General features: G+C 41.4%; 2 protein-coding genes across 3 annotated transcripts in view; both read right to left on the bottom strand.

Annotated features, from left to right (window-relative positions):
- The window catches only part of ANKRD12 (ankyrin repeat domain 12), a 59,748-nt gene extending 57,512 nt beyond the window's left edge, over window positions 1–2,236 (bottom strand). Inside the window, exon 1 of the mRNA XM_027650820.1 lies at window positions 2,061–2,236. The gene's annotated coding sequence lies outside the window, so the exon portion shown is untranslated. The remainder of the gene's footprint in view (window positions 1–2,060) is intronic.
- Window positions 2,237–7,918: 5,682 nt separating this feature from the next.
- Window positions 7,919–20,172, bottom strand: NDUFV2 (NADH:ubiquinone oxidoreductase core subunit V2). Of its 2 annotated transcripts, none has more exons than XM_027650852.1 (8): window positions 19,962–20,172; window positions 18,895–18,957; window positions 12,994–13,056; window positions 12,793–12,909; window positions 11,049–11,217; window positions 9,733–9,842; window positions 8,906–8,982; window positions 7,919–8,073 (listed from the first exon to the last, which is right to left on the bottom strand). In XM_027650852.1, exons 1-8 carry the CDS (start codon window positions 20,142–20,144, stop codon window positions 7,980–7,982), a joined length of 876 nt encoding a protein of 291 aa, XP_027506653.1. In that variant the 5' UTR covers window positions 20,145–20,172; the 3' UTR covers window positions 7,919–7,979. The 2 variants fall into 2 exon arrangements, with proteins under 2 accessions (XP_027506653.1, XP_027506654.1); XM_027650853.1 differs by having other exon boundaries at window positions 19,986–20,172.
- Between the last annotated feature and the right edge of the window lie 1,553 nt (window positions 20,173–21,725).

Below are 21,725 nucleotides of genomic sequence, written 5' to 3'. Positions count from 1 at the left end.
TCATCTCAGTGAAAGAACAAAATGCTCTCTGATCAATTGCCTGCACTCAGTGATTACTCCGGAAAAGCCAGGAAATTGGAAGGGACTCATAACACACTGAAAAAGTGACATTGCCACAAGTATGCCACCATAGTCCCCTGGGTGCTGAGAAAAACACTGGTACTCTCTGACATTTCACCTTGCAAGACACATACAGAAAAGTAAAAGTATTAAGGGGGAGGTGTGGTGTGAAAAGACACAGGTAGACAATGAGATCGCCACTCCCCTTCTGAAGAAGCATTCTGCTGTACCTCAATCCTGTAATTTTACTCAAACAATTTCTCCAGCTTGCACAGAAACCTACTAAATTCAAAGAGGGTGAGATTAAGGTCCTCAGCTGATCAAGTCACAAAGTCAGCTCGGAGTCTGAATTTCCATCATTAAGAGTGAAAAAGAGCGAGAGATACCCAACACCTGCACAACTTCAAATGACAAGAACAGTTGAAATACCCTAACATCTCTGATAATTTTCAAGATCTATTACTCTGGGGATTCTTACCCACTGAACTGTAGCAAAGGATTCCAGTGGAAGAAGGAAAGAAATCATAGGCTGCTTGGCTCCTTACAGCTACACAGCACCTGTGAGTAGCTCACAGGTGTCCTTACCCAGAGTAACTAAGCTGCCACCACCTACATATTGAAATGCACCTAAACCCTTGCTATTTCGAAACTAGAGAGAAGTGCCCCCCACCACCAAATCGTGACACATCAATAAAAGTGAATTATTTTAATAATAGTTAATGATTTCTTATAGACACAATGATCTCACCCCTTCCTCACGTTCCAAGATTAGACAGTTTTTTCCTGGAACATAAGTACATTTGGACTGTTCCACATCTGTCCAATAGCTTTTTGTTCCTATAAGCACCACAATTCACTTGCTTTTCTCCATTAAAAATTTGCTTTATCCCATGAATTACCTTGTAATTCAGAGGTATAAAATTCAGACTTTCCTATGCATCATATGGCCCACAGGAGAAAGGCATGGAATGCAGTGACAGTGTCCAGGCAATTTCCACAAGACCTCTAGCTGATAATACCGATATTAAATATTAGTACTGATACTGGAATGGGCTACCCAGGGAGGTGGTGGTGTCACCATCCCTGGAGGTGTATAACGAAAGACTGGACATGGCAACTCAGTGCCATGATCTAATTGACACGGTGGTGTTCAGTCACAGGTTGAACTAGAAGATCTCAGAGGTCTTTTCCAACCTAATTGATTCTGTGATTCTGTAAACTATTCATTTTCTTCGGGAGTTTAAAGTAAAGAAAAAATAAATTAAAAATCATTTTATTTCTTATCAGGTACACGGTCCTTTGGGAAAAAAAAGACATATATACCAAAAAACCCCCAAGTATTATCAATGGCACCTCAGGCTGTAACTAGAATGAAGAACTGTACAACCGAGTCTGGCATTCTCTCATTCCTTGCCCTTCCTTTGTTGCCTGCTGTCACCTGTGCAGCGCTCCATCCACATCGGCGGCGGCTGCCTGGAGCTGGCAGGAAGGCAGGGAACGCGTTAGCCTACCGAGCAGCCTCGGCGGGGCCGACCTCGGCGGAGCAACTCCCGAGGCTGCAGGGAGCAGCCGAAATTCCCGACCCGGAGGCGGGGCGTGTGTGCTATGTGCGTGTGTCCGTGTGTGTTATGTGTGTGTACACTGCCATGCCGCGCTCGGCACCCGCGCCCCGGTCGCCCGTGCGCCGCCGCCTCCCTGCCTTCCCCCGCACATTCCCGGCCCTGCCTCCCGCGGGAACCCCCCGCGCCGGGCGGCGGGGCAGGGGCCGGGCTGGGCGGTGACAGCGGCGGCCATGGCTCCCGCCGCGGCGCTGACGGGCTGACAGCGCGGCCGGACGGGGCCGGGCGGCGGCGCGGTGCCCGCTGCCCGGCGGTGACACCCCCGAGGCGGCACCGGGTGGGCGCTCCCGCCGCTCGGGGACCGGGAGGCGGCACCCCGCGGGCACCGGGTGGGGCCGGGGGTCCCCGCCGCGCGCTGGGAAGGTGCGCTCCGGTCCTTACCTTCTCCCGGGAGCGCGGCAGCGGGACGCGTCCTCCTCCTCCTCCTCCTGCGCTCTCCGGGGACGGCGCGGCCGCGGGGACTGGGCAGGGAAGCGGGTGCCGCTCGCAATGCCCGGGGGCTAGGGCTCAGCCGCGTCTCCGGGCGCTGAGGCTGCCGGGGGCTTGCAAACACCCCGCCCGCCCGCCCGCCCGCCCGCCCGCCTGCCCGCCTTCCTTCCTTCCTTCCCTCCCTCCTTCCCTGTCTCCCTCCTTCCCTCACGCCCCGCGCGCCGCTCCGCTCCCCCCCCCCATCCCCCCCCCCCCCCCAGCCGCGCTCCCATTGGTCGCGCGCCGCCCACGTGGCCCTCGCACAGGGCACGGGACGCGGGCGAGCGACGGCGCCGCCAACGACACAGCGCTCAGGCGGGGGGGGTTGGGGGTAGCACCGCTCCTCTCCGCCCCATTCCTACCCCTATCCCGAGGGACACAGGCACGGACGCCCGCGGGGCGGCGGGAAACGACGGGCTCGAGGAGTGCCAGGGACGGAAGAGCCTGGAGGGGGAAGCGGGGGGGGGGGGGGGGGGGGGAAGAGGGCGGTGGCGGCGGGAGGAGGCGAGCACTGCGCACGCGCCGGGGTGAGTGGGGGAGCCGCGCATTCTCTTGGGCCGCGGCCGCTGGAACCTTCTGGAAATGGCGGCCCCGGCTGCGGCGGCGGCCGGTAACGGGACGAGATGGCGGACGAGAGCTTTCCAGTCCCCTTCTCGCCGCGGGACGGGAGCCGACCTTGAACCCCCGGCGCGCCTCACCTCGCCCCGTCCTGCCCCTACCGCCCCGTCCCCGGGGTGGGGTTTTTCCGGCGGCGATGGCGCAGTGAGTTTTAACGGAGCGGTGCAGTGCGCGTGCGCCTGTGCGGCGGGCACTTCCCATCCCGATGAGGAACCGGGCACGATCCGGTACGGAGGGGCTGCGGCTATAGGTCCCGCAGCTTTCGGGAGAAGGCCCCGGACGCAGGTGCGTGTGGCGCGGTGCTGGAGAGCCCGGGGGGGGCCGTTCGCCTTCGGGAGAGGCTGCGGGATGCCGATCCCGCCGCGCCTGGGGATCTGGTCAGTGCCGCCTCCCTCCCGGCTCAGGCACAGTCCCCATCCGCATCCGCCTGCTGCTCCCTCCCGGCAGGGGCAGGCGTGGAGCTGCAGGATCAGACGACTTCCAGGTGCTCGGTTTTTTTGGGGGTGCCTTGCTTCCACCAGTTAGCCAGACGTTATATAAACGCATGGAAAGAGGTTTCTGAAGTAGACTGACGTCCTAGCCGTGGTTGCAGCCTTGGAAACGGGTCATTCATTTGCCCTCGCGAAGAGTTCTGCATCTGCTTATTAAAACAGAGTACGTGGTGAGACTTGTGGAACCTGTGTACTGCTGTAGTGTTGGGTTCCCAAATAATGCTCTTCACATTGCTTCTGGGAGGTGCTGAAGATTGTGTAGCTGCCAGGTGTAGTATTTTGAGAAGACAGCTAAACAAAGCCCTTTAGCATGGCCTTAATTGCTGTGCTCACTCTACTACTGGATCGTCTATTATTGGTAGAAAATCCCTAACATTTACTACTCAAGTCAGAAAAGCGAATTTTTTTTCAGAATTACAAGACTACTTTAAGGCTGCCTGTTGTGCACTTGCTTTATATTTAGATCTCCACCCATCATGTAGCAGCATGGATAGAGAAAAGCATCACAAATCTTATATTTTCATGCTGCATGACAGCTTATTGTTTAGATAAACTTCTCTCATTTTCTTTCACAATTTTACTCTACAAATGCTGAAACAGGTCATTTGTGTTGTAAAGCAACTGCCTTCATTTTCATTTGATTCTGTTAGTGTACAGTGAGCAGGAGCAGGTCTGCCAGCATCAGTGGCCATGTAACAAAGGGAGTGGCCTTCAATTAATATTCTTTCATGTCAGGTTAATTGCAGAGATCGTCATTTGAGTGGCAAGCGGATTGAAGTGGCAGCCTGTAGAATGTCGGCGTTAAGTGGAGTAAGAACTGTTTCCCAAGGCAGAATAATTTCTCAAAGTATTGTACAGGGATTCATGTCTAAAACATGACAGGCTACAGATGTGGCACAGCATTGCGATTCTGCCTTTTGATCTTTGTGCATGAGTACCATGCAGTTCCAGGAGCTGGGTGCATGTTAGGAGGGATTTAGAGTCAGCAGCTGAGTCTCATGAGCAACATCTGCAACAGATGTTAAGATCGGATAATAATATCTATCAGTAACTGAAAAACTGTTTGGACTAATGAAAAGCACCAGGGAGTTGACTGCTAATTGCTACCCCTACATTAGTTTCTTCCCCTTGTCTGCAGAAGCCCGTCCCTTTTACATAAAGCACAGCTGCAAAATTTTGTAGCTACATGGTGTGTGAAGCACTTCCCTTGATTTGCTCTTCCTGTTGAAACATCCTGTTACCAGGCATGTGAACTACTGGTCTTAATCAGGCCAAACAGGTTCAGCATCTGGCAGAACCATGTCATTGCTGAATTCAGTCTAGTAATTGAAGGACTGAAAATCTCAGACTGCAGTACAAAAATCTTGATCCTAAGAACTTGCAGGATGTCACGCAGGTGGAAAGCACATGCACCAGCCTTTAGTAGAACAGTAGGTCAGCCACTGGGCCCAGGAACTATTCTGCACAGGTGGAACTGAATTTCATTGCTTCTTTCAATGACAGAACACTGTTCCAGATGACATTATTCTTCTAGCAGTGTCTGGTGGCCGTGGAAATCCTTTCTGTTATCCAACACCAAACATATCATTCAGTATCAAGTGGAGTTTTCGATTACTCCACCAAAGAACCACCACCTCCCACTCTCTCAGTCCAGTGGATGCTTTGTGTGTCTTCTGCTTCTGTGTTCTAAATCACGTTTTCTTTCTCCAGATTCTTCCTATTTTAAAATCATCTCTAGGTAGTCTTTTTTTCCTCCACTTTCAGAGAATTAATATAGTATGTGAGTTCTTTAGTTTTTCCCTCATTTAAGAGGATCAAACAAGACCAGTAAAAAGACAGAATCAGTTCTGTTGCTGCTGTATTACCAGTTTCAGGAATGTGTTGAGCGTTGCTGTAGTTGACTCATTTTTCACTTAACATACCACCCAGTACTCTTAAAATTCAGGATATTAACTGGTAGATTGAAACTGCAGAATTTCAAGTGTGTAATTATTTGACAGGTTAGTGCCACTGCCCAGAATTAATATTAGTAACTCTGTGCTATTGAGGATAATAAAAATTGTGTCCTGTTAATATGTTTTACCTCAATTATTCTACTACTAGTAGAATACACCTTTTTACTGTTTGTAAAAACAAACACAAGGTATTATGTACAGCTATTCAAGAACAGAAAAGGGACCTTGCATATATAATTTCTTGCCCTGTTCTAGAACTCTTTCAGAATTATAACTTTGTTAATTCTCATCACGTTCCCGCATAAGTTAGCACTGTGAAAATAATTCTGTATATAGTAAACAACTATATGTAACAAGGATTGCAGAATATGTATTTCCAGGTGAGATGTTTGAAATGTTCAAATTTAAACGAATAATGCAAGATGTGAATTTTTTCTTTAATCATTTATCTCAATACAGTGATTGCCCAAACTTTTTTGATGTAAAAACCAAAATCATAAAGCCTCATATAATTGATGAAGTAGGTAGGATGAGAGAAGAGTAATGGTTATTTTCTTCACTTATTTCACAGTCCTACACCTGCCCTACAATACTCAGTTTAAACAGTGATGTGTCAGATTTTTGCCACACAGTAAGGATAATGTAAATTATCCTTTTCTAGTCAAGTGATTAGCAGACTCTTACATGTTGCATCAAAATTACTCACAACTTGTGTATGGAATATCAGTAACAGTCTCCAACAAATGGGAAACTGTTGAGGTCCATGTTCTGCTGATGAGACAGACATCAAAATTTTCATGTACAGGTGTAATGTATAGGGAAGAAAAGTGGGACAAGGCCACAAATTCTGTCTGGCTTTACAAATGAGAAGAGCATGCCATTCTAGACCTTTGTTTTTGTATACTTGGAAGTTTGAAACTTGGCAGGTCTAAAACTATGTTTCCCTTCAACATCATTAGGCAATCCCATTCATTTCAGGTTTAGGTACAAAACTGAGTATCTGCAGTACATGATACCTCCACAATGCATGCAAAGTCCTCCTTTTTATCCAACATGTACTTCAAAAATACTTTCTTGCTTTCACACCAGGTTAAAATAAGGTGAGGCTGTATGAAATAGAAAACAACTTTGTTGTTATAGTTGAGCAAGCAGCTTAGTTAGACTGGGATACTGAATCTGTCTTTACATCCAGATATAATATTCCCTCTGTCTCATGTCTCAAAGTGCTGCATAGTGCCAGATGCCTGGCCTGCTGCAAGGCCTGAGGCTATTACAAACACAGAGTGACCTTTCAGAAGAGCATTCAGGAACTTCAAACGATAGATAATATTTCATGCCACGTACTGTTTTCTCCAATGCACTGTCTTCTATACAAAATTGTTTTGCATGCTTATTCAGAAACTGCTTCACTCATTACTTGTATTTATTTGTTAAATTTGCTTTTCCATTTGTATGCAGTTGGATTATTTTGTTTTATAAAATTAGTAATATGGAAGAGCTAGCAAGGTTTTAATACAGATGACTTACAGGTATATTTTGCTCCCAGAATGACCACCTGTAACACTACTTTTTAATATATCAAGGCACTTCACAGAGCCTATTGAAATAAAGGTGGTACATGAACAGACTACATGAGATACTCATGCAGGGAATCTGTAAAACCAGAATTTAACTCACAAGAAGGAGCAGAGTTCGGGGAACTGCTGTTATTCAGACTATCAAAACCAAATATAACATAAAATCATAAATAAAACAGTTTTTCTGTCACATTAAGAACGTAAGTTCCATTGCAGATTTTAGAAGAGGCAGACACAATATGTTCTCAGGTGACAGATGTGTCCACATTTCCTAATTTATAGGGAAATGTATGCCTGGTGTATACACATTTGCTGAATTTCATAAGCATAGGTATTAAGCATCAATATGCAGTCACTTGTGAAACAAAATATCTTTTTTATATCAAGAGAGGTGCCTCAATTTCCCACAGATTGTTAAAAAGAGCTGGCTCACAGCAGTAAGGTCAAAGAAGGAACTGCAGATCAAATACCCATTGTCAGATATTACTACCCTTAGCCATGTGTTAAACTGTTGTGGTATATTCTGTCTTCCCTCCACTGCTTACCTTGTCTCTGCTGAATAAACTTGTAGGGGAAGTTGCTTCTTGTTGCTGTTCATTCTTTCAGTAGAGTACTACTGCTATTTGAGAGGTTTTTCGGTAACATGATAAAAAGAATTTTCACATCTTTTCTGGTGACTCTATGGTGCTTAAGATCAAGAAGAATCACTTTGTACTGAACCTGCCATATTTTTTTTTAAACACGGTACTGCTCAGATAACCTTTCCTGTTTGTATGTGTTTGTTTATAAAGTGGAAATAAAAATAATATGATGAAGTTTTGTCAGATAATCTCCTTTCAGTTTGGTTCCTTGTGCATTTGCCAGAATTGCAATTTAGTGAGTTTTGTTGTTTCTTCCAAGAATCTTATAAAAAGTTGAAAGAATTTTCATGGACAGATCAAAAAATGCAACTTTGACCTCTCAGTGATCATAAGTAGACTCGTTCAGTGAGTCACTTTACAGTCTACAGAACCACTTTTCTTATAATCTGGAATTATGATTAAGCTTTGCAGTAGTTAAAACCTTGCTAAATTCGATATTGTAATTGCTGTTACTTTTTTTTTTATAAAGAAAACAAACTGTGCACATAATTTACTTAGATTACAGATACTTTATTATTTTCAGACAGTTCATCTTATATTACAAAAATGCTCAGAGGTCAGCTCGAACTCCAAAGCCTGGTCCTTTGGGTGGTTCAGTGAGAGAAGTAAGGCCACCAGCTGGCTCACAAGAAAAACGTCCACTCCTGAAAAATGAAAGCAGTTTTACTCATTGCTGGTATTGTTACAATGTCAGCTTCTGTTGGTCACTGGGTAGAAGACGGTTACAAATCTGATTTAAGGCTGAAGCCACTAATTTTTTGTTCTTTTCATTCATCCTTCAAAAGAAGTGTGATGCTACTCTTAAAAGGGTTTCAGATTCAAAGAGTTCCATAACTGAAATGCAAGATAGGACCACTAGTTTTATATTTATTTATAGGTTGGCCTGGCAGCATCCAATTTTACCAGTCCTATTTTTGTTACAGATGCTTCCCTGTGTTTTTTGAAACTAACTGTTTTAGGATTATTGTTCTTGTATTCAAAGAAAAAAAAAAATCTTTCTAGAAACAATAGGAATAGGTAACACTCAAGACAAATTAATTCGTCCATTGACACAAACATTGGGATAAAAAAGAACAGTGGAAAAAAAAGATAAGTTCAGCAATAATAACCCTTTTGCAAACCTCCAATCTTTTGTGTTTTCTCAGAAATTGAAAAAAATACAATGAACCAACCAACACACATTTGTTGGTTTAAATGATCTAGACAACATATCCAACAGGTGACAGTCACCTAAGAAGTACCCAGACAAATCAGAATTGATATTTTCACATTTCATGCTCTTCTGGTCATTCATCAAGAACATGTAAATTCTCGGTTCTCCCCAGTTCATTTTGGCTTTGAATGCATGCAGTTGTGTTCAGTAAATTAATTCATGCTTTTTAGCTGTAGGTGATGAACTCAAATCACTGGAATAGTAACTCAGTTTCTCAGAAGGATCAGCCTTCAAGAAGGTAGTATTATACAAATATAGCATACCTTGGGCCTGGCTTGGGAACTTTTCCAGCCTTTAGCTCATCAATTATGTCTTCAATATCTTTGGGTGTCAAATCTTCCTGTAAAAAAAAAAAAAACCAACAAAAAAACCCCCTAAATCTTTAAAAACCTGGAAGAGTCAGCAATTGTGCTAATTGCAGAACTTAAAATTCATCAGATTAGTGATTCTCTTAGGTATGACCTAAGAGAATAGGTAATTTTGGTCCTATTCATTAACACACATACTTGTTTAAAGAATTAGGAAAATTAAAAAGCCTACTGTCATTTTAATGTTAAAATTTTTGGTTTCTATGTGGTCGTAGAAACTAACAATGGTGATGCTGGCCATGTACAACAAGGATTTGTGTTTTCAGCTTCCTTCTTGTATTAGTGAGCTGGATCTCTGCCTACCCACTATACACATGGCACTGCACATAAGTGCAGAATGCTGCCAGCTGTGACCCAAAAAATTGTGAGTACAGTTCAAGAGAACACTTCTTAAACTAATCCATGCTTTCCAACAGACTGCTGCTTTCAAGTGCTTCTAAAAGCTTATCCAATACCTACCTATTTAAAAATTCCAGATTTATAGGCAGACCACTATCACAAAAATCTGTCATTCCTCTTATACAATGCAAAATACAATGATAGGCTCCATACAGATGAAGTGTTCTAGGAAGAGGCCAAGAAACTAAAAGATGCTCTACATTATAAGAGGTCCCTGCCAACAGGAATTTGAAAACTGACTAAAACTTCAGAATCTGGAAAAACTGCAAATACAGGTAACCATAAAGGAAATTTAATCTTTTAAAAAGGAATTTAGTACTTACATAGTAATTGTCATTTATTTGTACCATTGGTGCATTTACACATGCACCTAAACATTCCACTTCTATCAGCGTGAAGAGTTTATCAGGTGTTGTTTCCCCAACCTTTATACCTAAACCAATAAACAATATTAGGCTCAACAGTGGTTATTGTACAAGAGGAATAAAGCATGAATCTAAGTACTCCACAGACATTGCATTACTTGTGTTTTGGCCTTACAAGCATTTGCACAGTCAAACCCTCTTAAATGAGTTGAAATGTTTCCCTTGAACAGAAGATGCTAATAAAATATGAAGTGAGTTTTCAGATAAATTTTTGAAACCTCATTTACAGGTGTAATTCATTGAGAAATAACCATGAAATGACAATTCTAAGAAACAGATCTTCTCAGGAACATTTTCAGTAATACATTAGAATGGTAAAATAGGGAAACAGAGCTTTCATGTGCTGGTAGGAAATGTTAATATACGGTGTGTTGAGTATTAAATTCCCAAATTAACACAATCCAAGCATTAACATTGCTAGCTGCAAGTTCATAAACAACTTCTAAGTTTATACACAAAGGATTATTTACTGAACAACACTGTACACATACCTAGCTTCCACGACATTATTCCACTGCTACAGATGCAGACTTTCCCCAAAGGCAAGTTAGTCAAAGAAACAGAGTCTGATCTCTACAAAATACTCATGGAACCCTGAATGCTGAAAGGCAGTTTTCCTCCAGTTCTTAGAAGGAAGGGGGGAATAAATAATAAAAGTCTAAGTAAGGCCTCTGTCTCTGTAAAAGCTACAGAATCATCCTTACTGCTTTAAGAGTTTCAGTTAAAATTAAGCTATCTTTGCAGTAACAAATTAAGACAAATTTCATCTATATATGCCTTTTTCAGACAATGCAGTACATGAAATGCAAGATAATCAGCAGCTGTTCTGCAGCTCTTACCACTGGTTCTTGGGAAACGCAAGCACAGCTTTTGACTTCATAGAAGAGCTGTTAAGTTGCTGATCTTACCCTCTCTTTCTCCCCATAACCATGCAAAAAGGAGGAAAAAACCCAACCCACACACAAAACCAAGGAGTACTCCTTACATCCCATATGATGCAGCATTCTCAATTGACTTTTTCCATGGAGAATTCCTAAGTTATGTTAACATCATGTTTGCCATCCAGAGGGACCCTGACAGGCTAGAGAGGTGGGCCCATGTGAACATTATTAAGTTGAACACGGCCAGTTTTTCTTTCCCATGTGAAGAATTTTACTTCAGTATCATTAACCAAAGGTAAAAAAATACAAGTGTATTACAAATTTGTGTCATACCAAGTTTCTTCTTAATGGCTTCTAAAATACTGTCAGAGTCCCGCAGCATGCACGGTGTGGTAGTGCAGACCTGAATATGGTATTTCCCAACAGGTTTGCGGTTGTACATGGTATAGAAGGTTGCTACTTCATACACTCTCATGGGAGGCATTTCCAAAACTTCAGCAACCTGTAACACAGGGAAAACAGACGCAATATTGAACTCTGACAGGGCAGCAGTAAAGGCATTTATAAAACCATTTCAATACAGTCACCTGTCCTCTGTTTGCAGTAATGGGTAAATAAGAGTGAGGGGGTGGGTATCAAAGCACAAATGTATTCCAAGTGCCAAGACCAGACACATCAGTCACTCTGACTCGTATCACCGTGCCTGAGCACAAACTCCACTAAGCCATAGATTAGAACAGCAAGGAGCTGGAGTCAACTCCCCTCCAATACCTAGTGTCACAAGGAGTCAGCTGGGTTTCAGCTTTCAATGCCAGCTCCAGCTCACACTGCACTTCTGCTGTGTGAATGAACAAACTTGTAGCAGTCTGCCCACATTAACCTTTTGGTAAGGGAATACTTATAGGCTGGTACCATGCTCACCTAATCTTACAGAGCACATCTCCCTCAGGTTCTGGGACACACCATGGCTACATCTGCAGACTGGTGTCACAGCTAATAAATAGGGAGTGAAGCATGATCTCCACACAGCAAGTTCTGCAAGTATCCCTGACCTCATTAACCTGGAACTCTGGCAAACTGCTCAAGTTGAGAACTGGCTCTGGTTTCAATAGTGTAACTGGTTTATGTTCCAGTTTCTATAGCATGCAAACAACAAATCATGGAAAAAATCTGTTCACTTAAAAGGCTTAAGATCCTTCTAAACATAAAATCAATCTGAAACTTAAATAAACAAAAATACTTTGACAGCATTAATGGAGATTTGAGGCTTTTACGTTACGCTGTAGAAACGTGAGTTTCTCTTCTTTAAATGCGCGTTTAACTCCTTCAGTAATTTCTGTAACAATCCTCACTTAGCGTATCTTGACTGACTTTAAATGTTTTCATTTTAAAACTGATGATATGCCAGATTGTAACATAAAATACAATGGATTTATTTGTATGAATATAAAAGATTTTTTTTCTTGGTATTTTGTTATTGTCATGCAACCTCTCACTTTGGAGCAGTGTAGTTGCTTCCCTGCTCATTTTGAAACAATTTTAATAAATAATGTGATAAGTCTTCCAGGCACTTGCTATGGGCATTTGCACAATACTCCTTACATCTAGTACACTAATGCTGCTCTGTAAAGACCCAGAGATTTAGGTCTCTTTACAGACCTACAGATTAAGTACAATCCAGGCAATGTGTGCAGTGCCACTAATCCGGGAGGAGAAAAACCCCACCACCATTATCTTTTTTTTCTTTCCCCAAATTCAAAGAACAAAATCTTTGAAGCTTCTGTTCCTACTTCCAGGAAGATTCTGGGAAAAGAGCCTACCTCACTAGGGCTCATGTAATTTTTGTCCGTAGTTTCTCACAATGGGCTAATATTATGTCAACAACAGAGCCCTGAGTTTTCAGCATTAGTTTTCCCTTTTATTTTTAAAAATGCAGTCTTGTAGGGAATTCTCACAGTTCTGTGCCACATGTCAATTCCCACGTTAATATGCTTCGATAAATAAACGTTAATATTCTAGTAAGATATTTAAAGAAAACAGTAAGATGATGCTTCAAACATAATTAACTACTAAATACCTTGTTCATAGCTGATATGGGCAACCATCCATGCTGTCTTTGGGCCAAATCCAGTACTGCCATGACAGCTGCAGACTTGTGTCCCTCCGGGTAGTTTTTTATGATCGCTTCTATTCGCTTTTTAAAGGGTAAAGAAGGAAAACAAATCAGTATTGATCAAAAGACAAAGTCTGTATATTTAACCTTTTTTTGTCTGCATACCTTTTGGTTTTCAGGTGTGAACTCAAATGGAGTATCTGGATTATTTTCAGGACTATCTCTGTGCTTCAGGGGGGGAAAAAAAAAAGGCGTTAAAAATAGGTTCTCAGGAAAGTATTCAGGACATATTTACTGTTGTAAAACATCTCATTAGACAGTTACAGTTGAGTTGCTTAAGTAAAAATGATATATTCCAGATAAAAATTTCATACTACTCAAATGATTAAATGTATTTTGGAAAGTTATAAAAATATTGATAAAGTCATTACTCAAAAATCATTACTTATTCGTGTTATTTCCTATTAAAAATTATTTATTGAGAAATATGGTGTTGTTATTAAAATACACTTTAACACTGATAATACAATTTGGCAATTATGTTCAAACTTAAAGAGTCCTCTGGTTAATACCTTAACAAACAAGAAACTAAAAAAAAAACCAGCCCATTTCTCCTTTTACCATGAAACATTAATTTTACAAACTTCAAAATTTACCAAGAAGCTTGCTATATAACTAAAACATCTAAAACATCTGCACATTTGAACACACATTATTAATCCATTTAAACATTCTTTTGGTTTGTAATGATTTTGAAACTTTAATTTTATATATCATTCTGAATCAGAATAGAAAAAGCAGAATTTTGAATTAGTACTTCCAAAATACGGTATTCTATCGTATTATTTTTAAGGTAGTCTTCTAGGGAAACATTAAATTGAAATTAGTTCTTCTATTTTCAGAAAATACAAATTTGGAAGTCTTTAAGAAAAATACATTTTCCTGTAATAAAACCTTAGTTCTGATGAAAATCCTTATTCACCAGAAAACCTTTCTGCACAAAATTTTCATATGTCTCTAAGCAGCTTGTTATGGTTTCCTTTAAATACCCGTAGTTAAATTTAATTCCAAACTTTACAAATTTTGAAACTGAGAAAGTTTCATGGTAAGTGGGAAGTTGGGGGGCAAATGCAAGCTATATTTGAGGCTTCATGTTAAAAGTTATCCACAACCAGCTAATAACAAAACCTCTAAAAGTATATTTAGAAGAAAGAAGCCCCCTCTGCTGGCTTTCTCTTTGATCACCTCCTCCAGTAACTGAAGATGATTTTGCAGTTGCCACACTGTACTCTTCTTATTGGGCAGCATAGGACTGAATGAAAAATCTTAACATTACATGATACATATTGAAAGACCATCATCAGTGGAGATCTTAGAACATGTATGTCCATTGCTATTCTTGGATTTACAAAATTTAATATGGAAATACTGAAAGGGCAAATATTTCAATTATATCTGCTGGTGTAGCCACAGATTACTTTTGTTTATCCTGTCTATATCCCAAAGTAGACAGTTCTACTGCCACCATCAATTTGAAAGCAGTGTAGGCTCACCACAGTTTCAAGTCAAATACAGAAACTACAGTTGATAAATACTGCTCCACCAAGGATGACTTTCCCCTAATAAAAGGAATTACAGAAAGATAGCTGATACCCTTTGAATACACTAATATTTTTTTAGGTATATATTTATTGCTTATTTTGTAGTTTACAAGATAACATAAAACAGCTTTTAGGAACACAATTGCTACTATTTCAGACTGACGCTTCCAGATAAACAATTTGACAACTTGTATGTAGTGTTGGTGAGGGTCTTCTACCAATTTTAATCAAAGTTCTCAAAAAAAGGCTGATGGAGGAAAAAATGATTGAAATTACTGTGCAACTTCTATTTTTTTCCCTTATAGACCTTTATATGTCTTAGCTGCACAGGTCAAATCCATGATTCATGGTAAGTATTTCCATAACTTAGCCTTTTCTTCTCAAATCTGCATGCCTATTTTATTTCAGACTGATATTATTTTGCCTTCCATAGCTATTTGATACTTACAATTGTACTTCATCTCAATTTCTTTTGCATATATTTGATTTATTAAAATGTCTCCCTTTGTCTAGAGCAGCTGTTCTTTTCAATCTATCATCTCTAAACTGGTATCCTTAAATGCCCTACATGTGTAGAAGAATAATAAAGACTTTATATTGGAAGCTACAGATACGGTTGTACCGAGGTTCCAAGATATATTGTAAAGGCTGCAGCAGGGGTAAGCACTAAATAAGATCATGCCACCTTTTATGTTTTCAATTTTCCTGAAAGGGCTCGATGTAATTCTGTGCCATGGAGAGTTCAATAGTTTTGATCAAGAGCTTACACAGTTCTAGGCCTCCTGAGCATTTAGAAATGTATTATATCTTCCCTAGTCTTACACTTGTCTGACAATGCACCATTTATCTGAGACTTGCATGTGCTTATTTGCTCCTACAAGACAGAGGTGCATCTCCACCTTTTTTTACAATAAAGATTCTGGAGAACAAGATCAGAAATGAGGACACAGTATGGGAAAAAATACTATGTTAAATCACAGAGTGGTTGAAGTTAGAAGGGACCTGTGGAAGTCATCTAGGCCAAACCCCCCTGCTCAAGCAGGGGCACACAGAGCTCCTTGCCCAGGACTGTCCAGGTGGCTTCTTCTGAATATATCCAAGAATAGAGAGACTCCACAACCTCTCTGGGCGACCCATGCCAGTATTTCATCACCCTCAGACTGAAAAGCGTTTCCTGATGTTCTCTGAGGCCATTGCCTCTGGTCCTGTCACTGGACACCACTGAGAAGAGCCCGGCTCCATCGTCTTTGCACCCTCCCTTCAGGTATATATAGACATTGATAAGATCCCTCCCTCCCCCACCCCCCAAAATCTTCTCAAAGAATCCCAGGTCTCTCATTCTTTCCTCATATAAGAGATGGTTATGAAAAGAAACCCATATACTAAGGCTTCCTCCACACACAAACTGAGTACCGTTATGTCTTTACCAACTACAGTAATTTGTTGAAAAGAAAGGTCAAGCACTATCCATGCATCTTTTTGAGTCTTGTCTCATACTCCCCAATTTCCCAAAGTCTTACACAATGTTTTCATTCTGTTCATATCTTGACTGTATCACATCTGTAGTGCAGCATTCAGCCTAACCTACTGAAGTGTGAACACCTGCACTGCAAAGGCCAACCCAATCCATGGATGCCAGTATTTTCCCATGGAAGGCACTAAGGCTGCTGAATGGTCATCTCACGTTCTTTTTGCTACACCAACCTGGGCCATTTTTTTTTTTTTATTGATCTAATCATCTGCCTTTCTTAACAGAAAATTATTAAAGAGCACTGAAAAATTAAAATAGAATCATTAGAATACAGCAAAAAAATTGGCCTGAAACTTGATCTATGCCCTATGGTAAAACACCAGTCCAAAGCACGGGAAACCAAAATGAGACAATTGCGTGTTCTGCAGGGGAGAAGATGTTTAGGGCAGCAACCTGTTAAGAATCCATATCAAATGAGCACTGAAAAGAAATGTATTACTTCTCCTCTAAAGGGAAAGTACCCTACGTTCAATATTCCAGCACAACTCAAGATATAAACCTAAGTGCTTTCAAACCCAAGTATTTCACTGACCATTGTCACAAGTAACTAAAACAATGATAGAGCAGTTCTTTAAGCTCCTGTGCTGAAGCCCCTATGACAAAGACCACATCAGGGCAATTGATGTGTTAAGGAAATTCAGTCCATGTGTTGAAAACCACAAAACAGAACAGCTAAGTTTTAGCTGCTAAGGAGGCAAAAGACAGGTAAAAGTCAAAAAGAGTGCATGTTTCAACAAAGAAATTACAATAAATTATCTTTCAACAGAGAAAGGTAATTCTAATAAATGTCTCTCTGGAATTGGGCCTTTCCTAGTCAGAAATGACAGATTTGGAGCATCACTTTTACATTACAACTGGCAAACAATCTACCTAGTTTTAAACTTGATATACTCTCACTGGAAGTACAATCTAGCTGCCTGTGATGGCACCTGCTTGAGTTTAATGGTTGAGAGAAAAGCTCTTCTTGGATGTTTCAGAATAAAAAGGCATTTCAGTAAAAGTTCTCTTATTTCTGTGTGTTTCTGCTAACATATAACATGTCTGCAAAGGGATGCATAGACATAGAAAACAGAAATGCCTTTTAATACTACATGTAATGACAACGAGGTCCCCTGCCAGCCTGTCCTCTGCTGTTATAAAACAAATACGCTGCATGCATCTCCCTTCCTTGCATATGGATTTTATATGTGGAAAGTGCAACAAGAAGCACCCATATGCTTTGCAAAACAAAACCAAGACATTTGTGTATAAACTGACATACAAAGAAGACCACCAAACAGGTTAGACTTACTCCCAGGTAAGCCCACTATTCACCTACAAGCAGTTTTTAACAACTTTTGACACTTCATTGGCTTATATTATTCCAGGAAAATTAGACTTTTCTCAATTTTTTTTCTCCTCTAGAGAAATGTGGGGGGAAGTCCCATTTTCTAACTGCATATAATCACCTGGTATTGATTAAGATAATGCCTTCAGCTTAAACAAGCAGGACAAGTTTCCCTTGAAATTTGCTGTTTTAAATAACACCTGAAATTTACTTAGGGCAAACAATTACACACACACAATGGCATCCAACTGTTGTCTTCTCACTGCCTTTTACTTCACTGAAGAACAAATATTACCCTATTAAAAACCAACAACAAAAAAAACCCCCACCCCAAACAAACCAACAAAAATGGGCCACAGAAAGTATTTCCTATGGTCCTCTAGCAAAAATTCCATTGCAGAATAATATTCATCAATGGTGCTATTAAATAAACAGCTGCAAAACACTCAACTTTTCTACTTCTCTTTCTCTGTTTCCAGGCTCCTCCCTGCAGCAAATAATTTAAACAGTTACATAAATCTTGAAAAATTCCTGGAGAATTTACAAAGCTATATAGCTTCGTATGTCAGGCATCAACATCCATTAGGGTGCCCAAAGACACTTTTTGCCTGTCTTCACCCATCTCCAACTACACTTGAAGTTTCCTAAACTGCCAGCCTACAATGTTTCCTCTATTCCTTGAATGCTAGCTCTCACTCCATTAATCATCAATGCCTGCTCAGATTTCTGGAAAAGTATACCAAACGCGTACTGTAATGCCATTAATTTCATTTTATGATTAAAGCTGTAGAGACAGCTGCAGAAAGGCAAGGGCAACAACAACAATCTGTCCAAAAATGCTTGAGCACCTGTTTTCAACAGTGGTCAACTCTCTAGTAAAGGGTTGATTTCTATCAAGTGTTGGGAAAACGCCAAATTATTCAGTTGTTAAACTGCAGACCAGCTAAAGCTCTGAATGGAATAGAATGGGACAGAATACACCTCTCTTGAGATGCTTCATGTTCTTTTCAGAGGTAGACAGACAACACAGCTGCTTTACACACTTAAATTTGAGGCCTTTTAGTTTTTGTAATCACTATTACTATTTATACATATCTTGATAATGCCTAATGACCTCAATTATGAGTCATTGTGCAACACACTGTATCATATGTAACATGAACAAAAACGGCACTTTTCAACTCCTCTAAATAGGGCTAAGACCTGAGCCTAAGTGTGATTCTGCAGCAATTTTCAAAAATCAAGAAACTGCACCTGCAAAAAGCTTAATGAGCCTCAATTACAAACTCAATTAACTCCAATAAATAAAGGAAACAAGAACAGGTTTATAATGAAATAAAGTCTAAGCAAACTCTCATCTGCAGTCATATACTGAGAGTTTTCACTATACAAGGAAAGGCCAAAAAGGCCAAAACCTAAAATAAAGCCCTTTGATAATACTCCATCACAACTCTAATAAAAAGTTCTACTGAATAAAACACTTTTTTGTAAATGCCAGCAGGTTTCTAAGGCAAAGTTGTTACAACCAGAAGCTTTTAGGGAGATTATAAAAAGCACATACCAAACTCCCCTGACACATCCCCCTTACAGCAAGGCAGATCACTTACCACAAATAATGCTCCAGTGGCATTTTGTGCTGCTGTTCTGTGCAGGTATCGGACCTGTCTTACCTACAAACAAAATACAGTGTTAATAGTTAATAATTCACATACTGCTTTCAGAACCAGTCTGATTTCTACTCTAACTGCAAACCATTAATTCCACTTTCATCACTAATAATTTAAACTGAGTCTAGAAGAGACTTTTAAGGGCTCTCCTGTATTATTAGAGCAAGTCTCTTGACTCCCCCCTTGGCCAATTGAAACAATGTAGAAATTAAAGGATTTAACTTCACCACTGTTTAACTTAAGTGCCTTGAAAACAACTTCTCATCAAACATTTCATGAAGAATTTTCCAGTTTGTTACTTTATATCACTTTAAAATTTGCAAAAACCATCATTACTACTGAGGTTCTTCTCCAGTAACCATTTACATGCTTCTTCAGCCTTTATTGAACCGAGCACTGGGATCAGGCATAAGAGGACAAATGCAAACACAAACCTGAAATGTCAACAGAACATAGACTCATACACAAGTTCTGTTCAGCTATTCTCTGTACTCACTGTCATCAAAGTTTCTAGATTCTGGCTGGTATTTCTAAGGTAATTCGATAATAGTATCTTGTCATAAGTAATCATTCTATAACAAATTTAATTTTATATTAAATTATATTTATACTGAATTCCAGAGCAATGTTGAGATGTGTTAAAGTAGAACCACAGAATCACGGAATGGTTTGGGCTGGAAGGGATCTTAATGATGATCCAGTTCCAACCCCTCTGCCGTGGGCAGGGACACCTCTCACTAGACCAGGTTGATCAGAGCCCCATCCAACAGGGCCTTGAGCACTTCCCGGAATGGGAGAGGTCACATGACAGGGAAAGACCGCAGCCATCCTGTGAAACTACATGATCCGCTGCTAAGAAGACTGAGCTGATCAGGCTGCTCTTTCAGAAGAGTCCGTGGTACTTCAGCTTGGATTTCAGGCACCGACTTACCCCGCCAAGCCCCCACTCCCAAACCCTCGCCGCGGCAGGCCTCCCTCCCTCCCTCCTCTCCCTCGGCCTCCCCCACCTCTGCGGGCAGGGCCCCCCTTACCGAGCGTGCGGCCGCGGCGCGCAGGGGAGCGCACAGGAACATGGCGGCGGCAGCAGCAGCAGCAGCGGCGATCCCCGCTCCTTCTCCTCGTCCCGATCTCTCTCCTTGAAGGCCTGGAGCTCGCCCTCCTCCAGCGCCAAGGAGACGCGCACCGCGCATGCGCCGGCGCGCCGCGGCACGGCGCCTGCCCGCTCCGGGGGGAGAGGCTGTCCCCAATGTCCCTTCCCTCTGCTGCCCGCGGGGTTCCCGGCCTGCCTTTTCCGCCTGTTTTGTACCCAGTGGTTGATTGGGGTGTAACAGGATGTTTAATGGTTGAACTGCTGGCGCCTGTGTTTTGTCCTCCTTCGTTCAGGCAAAACGGGAATAAACATTCGATTGTGGTTTTGGCCTCGGATAAACATTCGGAGAATGGCTCAGGGGTGACCTTACTGCTCTCTACAGCTTCCTGAAAGGTTGTAGGCAGGTGGGGCTCGGTCTCTTTTACCAGGCTGCAAGCAACAGGATGAGAGAACAGAGCCTCAAACTGTGACGGGGGAGGTTTAGGTTGCACATTAGGAGGAATTTCTTCACAGGGCTATTAGGCATTGCAACAAGCTGTCCAGGGGGGTGGTGGAGTCACTGTCCCTGGAGGTGTTTAAGGAAAGACTGGATGTGGCACTTAGTGCCATGGTCTAGTTGACAGAGTGGTGTTTGGTCATAGGTTGGACTCGATGATCAGAGGTCTTTTCCAGCACAGTGAGATTCTCATGTGTGTAATTCAAATAATGCTGGAACTGGAGCAAATGTAAGTAACAGGCTCTTCCTTGGATGCAATATTTTAGGAACATCATTTGCAGGTCCATCCTTGTTCAGACCCCTTACTGTTCAGGTTTTGTGATGAGTGCAAATGTACGCTTTTCACTGTGAAATAAATTCACATTTTTCAAATAACAGCTAAGAAGGAAGTATTTTATATCAATGAGTACTCAGCATTGCAGATTAGCAAATCATCACCTGATGTTCCAACATCTCTTACCATATTCTACTTCTCTCCAAGGAGGAATCTCCCCTACACTCCCCATCCTCTCATCTACCCTGGCTCTCAGGGGTGCAGCCTTATTAATTTCATGCAATGTACAGTGAAAATCTATCCATGTTTATTTTACTTCTACAAAAACTGTGATGATTTGCTAGCTGACACTATGAGTACATGGTAGAACAAAACTTCATCTTTCCTTACAATGTTTTCCTTTACCCACAATGTTAATTTATTTTTTCATCTGCTTACTTATTTCGAAAGGCCCTTTTTTTCCTTTGTATAAACATTCAAGAAGGCAGGATTAACTAAACCAGCATAAACGGAATTTTATGTAAAAGATTTCATTGTTACATGATGGATTTGTACTGATAAAATGTTCTATCAGGGCACTTGTTGGGACAAAAGGCCAGGTTGGACAGAGCCACAGTGCCCATGCCTATGTAGTTACACCTGGAAGGCTCCTGTAAAGAAACCCGTGCGTATGGTGAGAGAAGTGCCATGGTGCATCACGACAGATAGCTCTAGACAAAGCCCAAAACAATAAGCAGTGCACATATAAGAACATTTTAGGATACTTATTACTCTTTCAGATAATTGCATATATACATACAGGTGTATGTATATATGTGCATGTATTATTTGGCAGCTGTTACTGTGATTAATGTCCTTTTAACAGAATACTTTCATTTGCATAGGTCAGGCAGGATGTGGTACTAGCTCTG

The sequence above is a fragment of the Corapipo altera genome, unplaced genomic scaffold (genome assembly GCF_003945725.1).
Source record: "Corapipo altera isolate COAL_440 unplaced genomic scaffold, ASM394572v1 24, whole genome shotgun sequence".
In the NCBI taxonomy this organism is placed as follows: Eukaryota; Metazoa; Chordata; class Aves; order Passeriformes; family Pipridae; genus Corapipo; species Corapipo altera.
Note: the sequence above shows the minus strand (reverse complement) of the source record. Positions and strands in the feature narration are given on the sequence as shown.